General features: G+C 44.2%; 1 protein-coding gene across 1 annotated transcript in view; it reads left to right on the top strand.

Annotated features, from left to right (window-relative positions):
• Positions 1 to 14,718, top strand: part of ELOC (elongin C) — a gene marked incomplete at its 5' end in the record, with an annotated part of 381,231 nt that overhangs the window by 193,529 nt on the left and 172,984 nt on the right. The window contains 1 exon segment of the mRNA XM_044067225.1: positions 1,971 to 2,114. Coding sequence (XP_043923160.1) covers positions 1,971 to 2,114 — 144 coding nt within the window.

Below are 14,718 nucleotides of genomic sequence, written 5' to 3'. Positions count from 1 at the left end.
AGTGCATAATTTTCTGTTGTGATATCATCCAACAGGAGAGGTAATATGCTGCTCAAGGCTAGGGACATACCTGCCTGTGACACATATCGGAGAGCTCAATCATGTCTCTCCTCATGTAGTACAGGGAAGTACGCCTGTCATTCACACCATTATGTACTATGATCGAATCCTAATGGTACTTGTTGAGAGACTTGAGTGCTTGCATGATCTGAGGAATCCTGACTCCTGAAACACAGCTGACTGTGACTTTCTCCTTGTTCAGCCTTGTGAGCAGGATGTCTGTGTGTCTCACTGTAGAGTCTCCTATGACTAAGATATTTGTAGTGGATGTGCGTTGCCTTATGGGCGTTCATGGTACGACACTTGTGTTGGTGTCCTTATGTGTATTGTGTGTTTTGGGTGTTATGGTTGGTTTAGTATGTATTTGTTCTGAAGGTCTCTGGTGTTTAGGTGGATTTTTTGTGAGTACTTCCACATATGTTGGTCTATGTGTATGCTGTGTGTCATGAGTAGGAGTTGTGGTAGGTGGGCTGACAAACCTGCAGTCTATTGCGCAAGAGTTTTGATTCCAGATTCATAATGTAGGTGCATCTCTCACAAATGGTATAGGAATGATTTAGAAGTAAGGGGTTGTCAGTGTACCTGAGGCAGTTGCTACACTGCCTGAGTAGACCCATGTCAACCAGGCTGGTAGGAGATGAGGGAAACTGACAATGCTCCAAGGAATAATCTTAGTCTGGCTATAACAGCTGAAGAGGTAATACAACAGGAGCAGGTATTAGTATGTTTGTGCACTCAGAGCTGTGGTTTGGGTAATATTTGGTGAGGTTAGAGAGCAGACATCTGTAACCTGCAATCCCAATGCACAGTAGTGCTCAATCTGCAAACAGTCTCAAACAAGCACAAACCAGTTCAAACAGAAGCTTATTAAAGCAGAAAAACAGGAAACTGCAAAAGTTCAAATTATCCAATCAAAATGCCCTAAACAGAACCCTGGAACAGTAACTCTAGCTCGACAGTCCAAACTGCATCTTCCTCCCACGAGGCCACAGGGTGGCCTCTCCAGACCAAAGATTAACTGTTTTACAAGCTCCAGAGGTCACAAACAGTACTAGATTTAGCAAAATCTAGTGTTCAGTGTTTTTCAAGCGCAGCAAACAAGTAAAATTAACAAAACAAGCAAATGAACAGTAATTACAGTTTTAAGAGGAATTCAGTTAGCAGACTGTCTAAAAGATGCACCAAAATAGTTTTGTACTTTGCAGCTAACAAAAGGTGGTCTCCTTAGGCTGAGCAGTACAATATATGGTTTTCTTTGCTCTACTTGGACAGGTTTAAATATTGCTATCAACGCATTTGTTTCCTAAGGACATGTCTTTGCATATTGCAAGGGTGCACACCATTTCTCAAGTACAGGTGTGCATCCTTCATTTTGGGTCGTGTCTTCTGTGAAACTTCAACTGAATCACTATTGTAGTTGTTCTCCCGTCAAGTTTCTCTGGAGCTATTTGTACATTGATCTTTATGCCATATGTGCAATACTATATATTTATAGCGTGTAAAGGGCTTCACGGGGGAGGCCATAATGTTAATGGTTGGCATTTTGGCAAAGATCAGCAATGTGTTAATGGATACCATCTTGACTGAGTAGCTTCTACAAGTCAGCGGGATGGGTCAGAAGTAGTCACAGGATTATCCACAATATTAATTACTGCATGCTTCATTTTTGAACATTCTTTTGATCCTAAGTTCTTGTAATTCAAAGTCATGTAAGTACAGTAGTGTACATAAAAAATTTCAGTAAAGGCAGTGTATGGCATTTATCACTAACCAAAGACTTTCCTTGTAAGATTTCCAGTAATAAAACCTAGCAGCATGTCCTGTTTGATTAAAATTGCATTTGCTGCTGTTATGTTTGTAACCGAGGCTTTCCTGGTAGTATGTCATTAATTGTAATGTTATATTTCTAGATGGAGAAGAAAAAACTTATGGAGGCTGTGAAGGCCCAGATGCTATGTATGTAAAACTCATTTCATCAGATGGTCACGAATTTATTGTAAAACGAGAGCATGCACTGACTTCAGGGACTATCAAAGCGATGCTGAGTGGCCCTGGTAAGTGATGTAGAATGCAAAGAGCTTGGATAAACTAAAAATTTTTCTCCACTTGCATGTTCTGAGCATTCTGTCTTCCCTTTTAGGGAAAGCCTCAACTGTTTTTATTATGAAGCCCTGAAACACTTGGTACAGCCATAATTCATACCTCTCACGCCATTTGTCATGCATTCGTGATGACCGCTACAAAAAAGCTTAATCCAAATATCACCTTGAATGCAGGTAGCTGGTATATTGCAGTCTCCATGAGCCATAAGGACTGTGTTCTGCTGTTTTAATTACAATGCACTGGAAATGCAAATGCTTCACTGTAATATGCCTTCCTAACTGGAGTGTCTTGAAAACTTGTGATATTCAGGATATTTGCAATAAACTTCACTTTGGGTTGTTTATATCTGCATACATCTCCTGAAATTTCATCAGTCCTTACCTGGTGGTTTGCTATTACTTGAGTCAGTCGTTCGTGAGCTCTGTTCTGCCACTGGAACTTCAGTTGTAGGTTTGAAATGACTAGCTACTTTTTTGTCTCACTTTTCCATAAGTCTGCATGATTTTCATTCTGAACTTGTCACTTCAGACATAAGTGCAGAATTCTGAGTCATCAAAAACCTTCAAGTAGGTGGTGTGTTTGCACCAAGTCCCTTCTGAGAACTTCATTGTTCCTTTACCGTCTGAGGAATAGCAGGGCACTTCACTTTAAGCTTTGTTCCAGACATTTAATTTGGGAAAGGAATAAATAACCTGAAGAGCTGAATTGTTAGAGGCTTGCATCCTCCTTTGCCTCCTCTGAGTTGGCCAGAATCATAGTGTGAGAGCTCCATAACATAAGGAGAAGCTGTCAGGCAGATTTGCTAAGGATGGGGAAGAATGACTTGTGTAAGGGGAAACTGAGATGCAGATATTAATGGCCACAAAAGTTAGCACACCTATCTTTTAACAGAAGAGTGCCTCTGATATTGCTGCTGCCAGAGAAGTGCATCTGTTACATGTTGCTGTATGTAAAGTTCTAGCAAAATATTTTGAAATCTGGAGCTCTAAGTTCAGACTGCACTTCTACCTGCTGGCATGGCATATGTGACCTTTTATCCATGGTTTTTAAACCATACATTCATACCTTCCTAAAAAATCCAGATTTAGATAATGCAGTGATTGTGGGCATATAGCCTACTTTTGTCCCATAACCAAAGTCTTTGAAAGACTAATATGCAAGCAACTCTGGGAACCATACAAGTCACTACAAACTTCACTGTGACAGGCAGCATGGACTTTGCAACACTTAGTACCACAGCAGCTATGTGCATAGATCCTCCATTTTCCATAACATGGATGATTTGAAATTAACAGGGGGGGGGGGGGTATTGATATGACAGCTGTTTTCAAAACATGAGTCAGTCATAACTCTTGTGTAAACTCATCGGTTTAACTTTGGTCCGAGTACTTAAAACTTGGTTCAAAAGCTGAATGCAAAACTGAAGTATGTGCAGGAAATACAGCCAAATAAGTGGACTCGTCATCAGACCTTTTCATTCATGACAGTGAAAAATTGGAAACTACTGATATGTAAAATTGCGTCAAAAAAAGGCAAAATAAATGTAGGTTGTTTTGTTAAAGTAACCTATGAAACAGCCAGGTGAGACAAAAGCCAAAACTGACTGCATAGTTTTAATTCAAGCTTGCAGTAGGTAGTATGGCTTTAAGCATGACAAACGGTTCTCTTGCATTTTTCAGTTGCAGAGCCTGAGAAAGAAAGGCCGTTCTACTTTTAGAGATTTTATAGAAATATTTTCAAAAGAAGTTGCATATTCCTAAGCAGAAAATTTAAAATGAGCTTCTTACAGGAAGTTTTGAAATGAAATAAACAAGTGTAGCGTGTGTGTGTGTGTGTGTGTGTGTGTGTGTGTGTGTGTGTGTGTGTGTGTGTGTGTGTGTGTGTGTGTGTGTGTGTGTTGGGGGGGGGGTGGTGAACGAGGCTGCCACTCCCAGGTTTAAGGTGTAGGTGAAGCGATGCAATCAGGCAAATGCCAGTGTATCATTACTGCAGTTCCCTTTATTCTGTGCTGCTTTTCTGCAGTATTGAAGCAAAAGCTATGTGCACATATCTTTTGGCCACAGCATGGGACTAGTGCATCAGAGAACTGCTGACCTGTACAAAAATCTGAAATAGATTTATGCAAATAATTGCACTTGAAGTCTATTCTAATATTCTTTGATCTTGTTGACAAATTCACAATATTTTTATATGCTTGGCATCAATCATACTGTCACACAGACATCTGTGATACTGTGTTTATGATAAGATGTGCAAGGTAAGCTAGGATGTTGTGTGACTTAGCATTCTAGGCTCATGTACACACCCACAAAGGAACATTAATTTGGTGTGGAGCTCTTCTTTCTTAATTCAAAGATGTGTAATGACTGTTTCATAGTCTTACTAACTGCATCTGTCTGGCATCTCAGTATAACCATGCCAAACATGCCAGAGTTGTTTCAACCTTAAAGGAGAAGCAAGTAATTCAGAAGTGGACGCATTTGTCTAGCTCAACATTTAAACATTTTGTATACTTTCACTAGCTTATTTTAGATACTGAATCCTGTTGCTTTCTATGATCATAAAGCCAATCCTTGAAAGAATATTTGACTGGAGGGGCAGTTTTGTTTACAGCTATGGCTGGACCCAAGTTAATGTAATGATTAATACTGTTTTAGAACTAGTGTGACTTTTATTCAGTGAACCTGGGGGCTTTGTCCACCTGCAAAGGCTTCTGGTGAAACAATTGACTTATCTGGCGAGTCAGCTGATGAGGAAGAAGCATCCTTGTGTACTTTCACAGGCCTGTAGCATGATTTTATTCTAAAGCACACTGTAATGGAAGAATATTTGCTGGGCGTTGGCGAGTTTCAACAGATATGGTTCATTCTGAATTATTTATGCTGTTCATATAGATCACAGTTGCAGAATACTTTACTGTTGGGATTTCAACTGCAGAGTGCCCAGTGGCTAGTCAGATTTTCTAGAGCTCTGTGCTCTTCTCCCACCTGGCTGGGCAGACATCCGGTTGTTCCTTGAATAATACTGGTGTCTGCCATCACTGTCTTGAGTCTCTCTTGTGCTGCAGTTTACAGCATATGGATCTTTCTTCGTGCATCCATAGTATTGTTTTAGACCAATTTTTTTGTAGCCTCTTACGGTCAGACTTCTTGTAAGATATGTTTTAGGGAGTGGATGCTCCTTAAGAATGAAAGCAGGTGCTCTTGAAGTAGAAAGAGACACTCGCAGACCACTCCAGTTTGTGTGTTTTAGGACAAAGCAGCATTCTGATAAGGTTGTAGTGTCTGTGTAGTGCTTGTGACAAAATATGTAGGGAGCCATGAGAATTCTACGTGAAGCTGTTTGGCTCAGAAGAGCTTTGAGGCCTTGATTCATACCACTGTCTCATCTTAAATTTCTAGTTTTGGCATTCCACCCTCTCCTACATTCGGGACATTCAGGGTCCTGGATGATGGCGACAGTGGCATCCAATATTCCTGCTTAATTCAAGGATGCAGACTCTCTGGAGAGGCAGATTTGCAGCCTCTATTTCTTCTATGTCAAGAGATGCAAGTTTTCTGTCTGTAGCCCCTTTCAAGGCTGTCTGGCTTTTTCAGATCAAACCCATCCCACAGAGCACAGTGCAGTTGCATGGAATTTGGACCAGGAATCCCTGCCCCAGATGTATGTGGTGATGCTCAGTTAGTTTCAGAACTAGTAGATGGTGTATCCATTCCGTTAGCCAGGGAAGATGTCAAGGGTCAGTGCGTGGGTGTCCAAGAATCCCTTCCTCAGTCTGTGACCTCCAAGTTAGCAGAGCACTTTGGAGGGCACAAGCTCTAAAACGTAGGTTGCCCCTCACCCAGCTTCCTGTAGTTGCTTAGACCTTGAGTTGTTGTCCGATCCTGCCTAACCCCCCCCCCTCCCTCCCATACAGTTCCACTGGAATATATATCCTAACTCAGGGGTTCCTTCAAGTTTTACAGAATATGCAGCCAAGTGCAAGTTAGCCCTTAATGTCTGTAGACCCTTCACCAAGAGAAAGAGACCCATTTCACATAAGGGTGATGACTCGAGAATGAGGAAGATGATTTGGGCTGCTACTCTGAAATGTCACCTTCTGCATTAGATATGACACTGTGACACCATGCCTTGTGCTTCAACCATACAAAAAAGTTAATTTGGAGACGCTGATTATAGGATGAAAGACTACTACTAATTGAAAGTCAGACAATATCAAAAACACAGAAAAGACTGATGTTCTTCATCTCACATTGCTGCAGTCCTTACATATGGGTAGTCCGCTGTCCTCGGTCGGCCCGAATACCAAAGTATTAGGCTGACGTCGGTCAAGGCGCTTAAAACTGACATCAGGACGTCAGGGTACAAAAGCGCATGACCGACGTCATTTCCCCAGTCTTTTTTGCCGCATGGTCCGATGCAGAAGCAGCGTTGCAAGTGCCATTCGGCGTTCTGAAATTTTTCAAATTCGGAGTTTCAGACCGAATCCAAGTTGGCTAAGTACCCCGTTGAGGATTATTTTGTTTTTTTCTTGCCTCAGTGTTTTACCGGATGTCAGAAAAAGTGAATAACTGTATTTCTTGTGGGAAACAGATACCGCATAGGGATTATCATTCTTTGTGTATTCCTTGTTTGGGGCCTGAGCACGACGTTGTTGGGTGTCGCTTTTGTGCTAGGTTCAATAAACGCACTATTAAGCGAAGGTTGGATTGTGGTAGGGTGGTCTTTTGGGAGGGGTGCAATTATAATATGCCGCCGGATTCTCCGGCCCGCTTCTGCGAAGAAGCGCAAAGACAAAACAGTTAAACCCAGGCAAGATGAGTCGTCCGTTCGGACGCCGGTTCTTTAGAGGTTTCAGTGGAACCGGTGGTTCCGACGGAGACTTCTCTGGAGTCTCAGGGGGAGACTTTGATTTTGCAGGAGGTGGTCTCTCAGGAGGCAGGTCAGGCTGAAGGGGCTTCCCAAGTTACTGTACTCCCCTCCCTTCCTAGGGTGGTTAGGCCTTCTTCTGTTTCCAAGGCTTCTCCCAGAGGCAGGCCAGTTTCAGCTTCTGTTGGTGTCACTCCTAGTTCAGCAGGGTCTGTGCCTAAGAAGCACATGCTTAAAATGGCAGAAGATTTAATTACTTTGATTAGAGGTTCTATGCCCCCTCCTGATAAGAGGCCTAGGGTGGAGCCAGAGTTGGGAAGTTTTGAGCAGGCTTCGGATATTTCAGAGTCTTCAGCTGAAGACCTGCAGGAGTATTCTCCTTATTCTGATTCTGATGCAGATGATTCCACTCCTTCTGCTTCTCCTCCAGAGGATTTTTTTTTTCAGAGACACTTCATTCTATGAGGGAACATTTTAAGTGGGAAGGTCAGGACTTCTCTGATTCTAGGAAAAGGCTTAGGGAGTTTTTGCTGTTACCCCAGCATAGGCCCTTGGCTATACCCCCTGTTCTGGATGTTGTGGAAGATGTGTTTGCAGAGGCTTCACTTAATCCTGATTCTCTGCCTCCTGCTCCTGTTAAACCGGATAGGTATTACAGGGTGCCTGAGGCTCATAAATATCTTTATAAGAGTCCTAGGGCGGACCCAGAAACTATTAGTCAGGGACCTAAGGGTGTCAAGGCCTCTGTTGTAAAAAACCCGGTTCCTCTAGATAAAGAAGCCTGAGCTTTGGATAGATGGGGAAAGAAGGTCTATACATCTTCTACCTTAGCTATGAGGGCTTTGAATTGCCAGTTTCATATGTTGAAATATCAAAACTTTCTTCTTTCTCAATTGAAGTCTAAGGTGGATGCTCTGGCGGAAGGCATTGAGTGTAAAGAGTTGCAAGATTTGGTGCATGTCTCTGAACAAGTGGGTAAGCATTCATTACAGTGTGGTTTTGATGCTGTGCAGGCCTCGTCTAGGGTGGCTGCCACTGGCTCAGTTCTTGGCAGGCACGCCTGGTTAACGGATCAGAATTTATCTGACCATGTTAAGACAAGGATTTTGGATGCTCCTTTGCAGTCTGATGTGTTGTTTGGTTCACCTGTGGAATCAGTCTTGAAGAAAATGGAAGACAAGGCTAAGTCTATGCAGGCTGTTAAGGATTTTTTGCAAGTTCAGCCTCCGAAGTTTAGTAGGAATTGGCCTGCTAAGGGGTGGACGTATCCTTCTTATGATTCTCAGTCTAGGGGTAGATCTAGACGTGGTAGGGGCAGAGCTCAGAGTTCTTTCAGGCCTAGAACAGGGAGTTCACCTGCACAATCTTCGGGTGAGGGCAGGGGCCAGTCCTTTCGTAAACAGGCCCAATGACCTACTTTTCAGCTGCCAGATCCTTCTTGCCTGGCAGCACCTTTGGGAGGAAGGTTAGCACTCTTCAAGGAAAATTGGATGTTGATTACCCAAGACAAATGGGTATTGGATATCATACACCAGGGTTACAAGTTTTATTTCCATACCTTGCCTCCTTTCAAAGGCATGCCGGATGTTCCTCCTCAGCAAAGACTAGAGGCTCGCAAACAAATTTCTCTACTACTTCAAATAGGGGCCATACAAACGGTTCCTCTGCCAGAAGTGGGCCTAGGATTTTATTCTCGCCTGTTTCTAGTACCAAAGAAAGGAAACACGTGGAGACCAATTTTGGATTTATCCATCCTCAACACATCTGGACATTCCCAAGTTCAAAATGTTAACGTTAGAACAGCTTTTACCTCTGCTGGGCAAAGATCACTGGATGGTGACTCTGGATCTCAAAGAGGCTTACCTTCATGTTCCTATCAGGCCCAGTTGCAGGAAGTATCTGCGTTTTCGGGCTGGGACTTCACATTATCAGTTCTCTGCATTGCCCTTTGGCTTATCTACTGCGCCCAGAGTGTTCACGAAGGTTCTGGCTCCAGTGGTAGCTTTCTTCAGGCTAAGAGGAATACAGATCTATCCTTATTTGGACGATTGCCTGATACTGGCCCAAGAAAAGGACGAACTTCATCATTTACAGTATGTGATGGCAGTGTTAAGATGCCTGGGGTATTCTGTGAACGAAATAAAGTCCAGTCTAGTACCCTCTCAGGACATGTGCTTTCTGGGTGTGAGACTGAATACAGCATCCCAGATGGCCTTTTTTGACCCCGGACAAACAAAAGAATCTTTCTCTTTACTTCCACCAGTTGTCTCATCAGTCCAGGCTGACTGCAAGGACAGTCCTTCAAGCCTTTGGGGTTCATGGCATCTTGTATTCTGGTACTTCCCAATGCCAAACTGCATATGAGGAAGCTACAATGGTATCTCAAGAATGTATGGACACAGCACTGCCAAGATTTGGACACTGTCATTCAAATAATACCTTGCATTCAAAAGGAATTTTTGTGGTGGGCTCAGGAATGTCACCTAAACAAGGGACTCTCTGTGACCCGGCCAGAGGCGAGTCAGATTTTAACAACAGATGCCTCAGACAAAGCTTGGGGAGCTCATCTAAATGGAAAATGGATACAAGACACGTGGCCTGCCAGACTTCAACATCTACATATCAACTTGAAGGAGATGTTAGCAGTCCAATTTGCATTGATAGCTTTCAAGGATTTACTTCTTCCAGGGCAGGTGTTGATTCAAACAGACAACACAACTGTCATGTGGTACATCAACAAGCAAGGGGAACGATTCTTATCCTCTATGCAGACAAGCAATGATTTTGTGGGAGACTGCTCTCAGTTTACAGCTAAATCTTCAGGCAAGGTTTCTGCCAGGAGCACAGAACTCCTTAGCAGATGTGTTGAGCAGACAAATTATGGATCCCCACGAGTGGAAATTGGATCCTCATGTATTCCAGAGGTTGACAGTGTTATGGGGAACTCCAGACATAGATCTGTTCGCTTCTCCACTAAATTACCAGCTGCCAAAGTTTTGCACAAAAGGTTTCATCCCTCAGCTTGGAAAGTGGATGCTCTCTCATTCAATTGGAGCAATCTTCACGTGTATGCCTTTCCACCTCTGCCTCTCCTCCCAAAGGTACTGCTGAAGGTCAGACAGGACAAGCCAAACATGATTTTAATAGCTCCAGATTGGCCTCGACAGCACTGGTACCCATTACTGAGAAGTCTGGTACAGGAGCCTCCATGGCCTTTGCCTTGATTCCTCACCTGCTGTCTCAGGAGAACGGTCATTTACTCAATGTCAAACTTCATTCTCTACATCTGACAGCCTGGCATATTCTGGTTTAAACCCTGGAGGGTCTCAGCTTCCACAACAAGTTTTGAATGTTATTTTGGAGGCCAGAAGGCCTAGTACAAGGAAAGTTTACGCAGATAAATGGAGGAGATTTTTATTTTGGAGTACAGCAAAGGACTTTGATGTTTCTAAACCTAATTTAAGTGTGGCGCTTCAATACCTTACTGAGTTATTGGACAAAGGTTTGTCCTTCTCCTCTATAAAGGTTCATGCTGCAGCAATCTCTGCTCACTATGACTGTGACCCACCATTATTTTCTCAGCCTTTGTTTAAGCAATTCCTTAGAGGGCAAAGAATATAAGACCCCACGTAGAGCTCCTACTCCTGCTTGGGATCTCAATTTTGTGTTGGAGAAACTCACTCTACAACCTTTTGAGCCTGCAGCATCGGCAGAGTTGAAATATTTATCTTGGAAGACTGCTTTTTGTTGGCCATTACCTCTGCGAGAAGGGTTTCTGAATTACAGGCCCTTATGGCAGTTGAGCCTTTCTTAATTTTCCACAAGGATAGGGTGTCTTTGCGTACTAACCCTTCTTTTATGCCTAAAGTGGTTTCTAGTGTGGCTTTAAACCAAACTATTCATTTGCCTACTTTTTATGCAAACCCCCAAAATAAAGGGGAAAAGATTTTGCACACTTTGGATATACACAGACAGTTGCGATATTATTTGAGCAGAACTAAAGGGTTCAGGCAGTCTCAGCAGTTGTTTGTTTCTTTTGCTTTGGGTTCTCAGGGCAAACCTGTTTCAAAACAAACTATTTCTAAGTGGATTGGTTTTGTATTGCTTTCTGTTATTCCCATCATGGTAAGGAGATTCCAGCTGGGATTAGGCCTCATTCCACTAGGGCTACTGCCACTTCTACAGCTTTTTAAGGGGTGGCTACTAAAGATATTTTGGAAGCAGCTACTTGGAGTTCAGTGCATACTTTCTCTAAGCATTACCACCTTCCACTTTACTCTAAATCTAGGGCTGGATTTGCAACTGCAGTTTTACAAGGCATGTTGGCAGCTCCTAATGCTTTATAGTTTTGCCATCCTCCCTTACCTCTGCTTTGGGATTCTACCCATATGTAAGGACTGCAGCAATGTGAGATGAAGAACATAGTACAGTTTTGTACCTACCATAAATGTAGATGTTCGAAGATCCACATTGCTGCAGTCCAATTTACCCTCCCTCCTTCCTCTCTGTTGTTGAAGGTGGTGGTGTGGTTTGTGTTGTACATATTGTAAATATGGTTAGTGCACGGGTGGTTGGTTGGGTTTTGCTGGTTTTTGGCTTTGGCCTGTCTTGTTAGGGCCTTCTGACATCTGGGGCAAGAAAAGACTGAGGAAATGACGTCGGTCATGCGCTTTTGTACCCTGACGTCCTGATGTCAGTTTTAAGCGCCTTGACCGACGTCGGCCTAATACTTTGGTATTCGGGCCGACCGAGGACAGCGGACTACCCATATGTAAGGACTGCAGCAATGTGGATCTTCGAACATCTACATTTATGGTAGGTACAAAACTGTACTTTTTACTGTGTCTGGATAACCTTAAACCCTTGGCAGTTCCAGCAGGTTCGGGAGCCCCGAGGGTGTTGGCAGCCTCCAGGGAACCAAGCACCCACCCTCCTGCATGTAAGACCTTTATAGGTTCTACAGGGGCCAAGAGTCCCAAAAGTTTCTTTGCAAGAGCCCTGTTTTGGATCCAGAAAAGGGGTCTAAACAGGCATCTGCTCCCAGCACTCTTCTCAATGCTAAACAAAACAGAGTGCTTTACTGACTTGAGAAGTGAGTATACAGAGTGGTCTCCAGAGTATACACATCTCAATGGCCTTCAGAACCAGTTGATTGTCAGACACGCAACAGTTTCATATTGCTGTCTATGGCTGGTTGGAGAAGAATGGGGAGTTGTCTAATGGGAATCTGAAAGCAAACTCAACACTATCAAGTCAAGTTGTAGATATTCTGCGGCTGCAGTACCCAGTGTTGTAACTGTGGGGTCACTAATCAGGAGGCCCACCTGGATAAGGCTGCAGCCCCTGGCAGAGGATGTCAAAATACATATTCTTAACATCTTCTCCCTCTACCCAATAAAGAGCTTCTCTTTAGGAACCCCTTGAGCAAGATATTCAAAACATGGAAGACTGCAGTCATTCAGCCAGCTTTCTCATGAGTAGGACCATAAGTATAAGTGTCCTAGAGATCAAGAGTAATCCTGAGGACCCCAGTGCCCTGTATCCCCAATGAGGCAGCCATAACTGCATAGAATTTTTCCTTTCCCTCCCTAGAAGTCTTACCTCCACCCTATTTGTTAGCTGGGAAATTCCGACTTGGAACGAGCCAATTTTCAGTGGAGGCCCGGGGAGAAATGGTCCAGCAGCATGTCTTTGTAACATGGGAGGAAACTGGAGCACCTGGAAGAAATCCACACGAATGCAGGCAGGACATGCAGACTCCGCACAGAAGGCACCCCAGCAGAGAAGCGTGTGTGTGTGTGTGTGTGTGTGTGTGTGTGTGTGTGTGTGTGTGTGTGTGTGTGTGTGTGTGTGTGTGTGTGTGTGTGTGTGTCAGCTACTTGCGTGGCAGGGACATGAAGCACTGGTTAGAGAGTGTGCTAGGATGACTTGGCTTGGGACCCTGGCTAAGGACCCCACTCTATAGCTGTGCCAGTGGGGGGAGTCTTATTGGGGATCTGGAGAGAAAGGGAGAAATCTGTGTGCTCTTAAGGGAAATTGTACTTTACTGTGTGCGTACTTGTTATCCTTCCCAATGTTCATGCCCCTCACTGGTATTAGTGGTTAGGACTGAGGTTCCTTGATTTCTGGGTCAGGGCATGGGCATCACAACATGTGGTATATGGTGGTAGAAGTAAAATGATCTGCAACCATGTAGATGTTCATGTTTCACTGTTGCAGTCATTACATTTGGGTTATCCTGCTAGCAAGTTGCTCTCAGTCGGCCTGAATTCCAAAGTCTTGGGTCCTGCGTCGGTTGCTTTCACCTCTTCCCTGACGTCAGGTTGTCAGGGGTACAAAAGATGCAGCCGACGCCATTTTCTTCAGTCCGAAGCAGAAGCAGATGTCCTTCATGGATGCATCTGCAGTCATAACAACTGGGTTGTCCTGTCGTCAGGCAGCCCTTCAGTCGGCCGGATTCCAAAGTCCGGGTCCGGCTTCGGCTGATGTCGCACTTCACCCGACGTCATCTCTGTTGGTCTTCGGGTATAAAGGCATCAGCCGACGCCATTTTCCTCAGTCTTTCTTGCCGCGTGGCGCCCGAAGCAGAAGCTGTCCGCAAGTGCCGGTCGGTCGGATCCAGAGATTACTTCTACCGAATACTACTTCGAAGACTTCTAAAGCTAAGTACCCCGTTGGGGACTCTTTCTTGCCTCAGCCGATGTCAGAAAAAGTTAATAATTGTTTAACCTGTGGGAAACAAATACCTCATAAGGATTTCCACTCTTACTGTCTGCCTTGTTTAGGCCCAGCCCACGACGTAGCAGCCTGTTCGCCTGTGCTTCTTTCAACCGACAACGCTTAGGCGCGGTCGGAGTTTGCTGAACAGTTTTTCGGTTCTGATTTTGCGTATATTATGCCGCCGGATCCTCCGACTACCCAAACTGCTAAAACACAAAGATAAAGACAGACACTCGCGGTCCGCGGTTTCGCCGAAACCATGGTTAAGCAAATCGCGAGTGTCTCGGTTTCGCGAAACCGAAAGCTGATCAAAATACAGCAGAATCTATCACTACCACTGAGGCCCCTGCTACTTCTCTTGAATCGGCCTCAGAAATTTTATCCACTACGGTGGTTGCCACTGACTTATCAGACACCATTCCCTTGGATGTGTCTACCCCAGCACGTGGTGCTGCTAGGCCTCCAGCAGCCATGTCCATTAAGGCCTTTGCCAGGGCCAAAGCAGCCAAAACTACTAGAACAGTGCCTGCTAAACCCCTACAACACGGCCCTCTTCTAGTTCACAAATGCTTACCCTGGCAGAAGATTTAATTTCATTAATTAGGGGATCTCAATCTCACCCAGACAGGGCCTCTCAGCCCCAGAGAAGAGACCTAGGGCAGAGCCCCCCGAGCCTGTGTCCTCTGATGATTCTGCTGATGAATCAGACATAACAGACCAGCCAGAGGCTCCTTTCTCCAATTTTGAAGACTCAGATGCTGAAGAATCCATTCCAGCTGCCTCCCCACCAGAAGAATTTTCCTTTGGGGAAACCTTACATGCCATGCGAGAGCAGTTCCAATGGCAGCAGCAGGATTTCTCAGACTCCAGAAAAGACTTAGAACCTTTCTGCACCTTCCACAACACAGGCCCTTAGCTATATCTCCTGTGCTCTCTGTAGTGGATGATGCCTTCAATGATGTCTGC

This window comes from Protopterus annectens, chromosome 3.part1 (genome assembly GCF_019279795.1).
Source record: "Protopterus annectens isolate FY-2018-M chromosome 3.part1, PAN1.0, whole genome shotgun sequence".
NCBI classification, from domain to species: domain Eukaryota; kingdom Metazoa; phylum Chordata; order Ceratodontiformes; family Protopteridae; genus Protopterus; species Protopterus annectens.
This window is presented reverse-complemented; position numbering and strand designations above follow the sequence as displayed.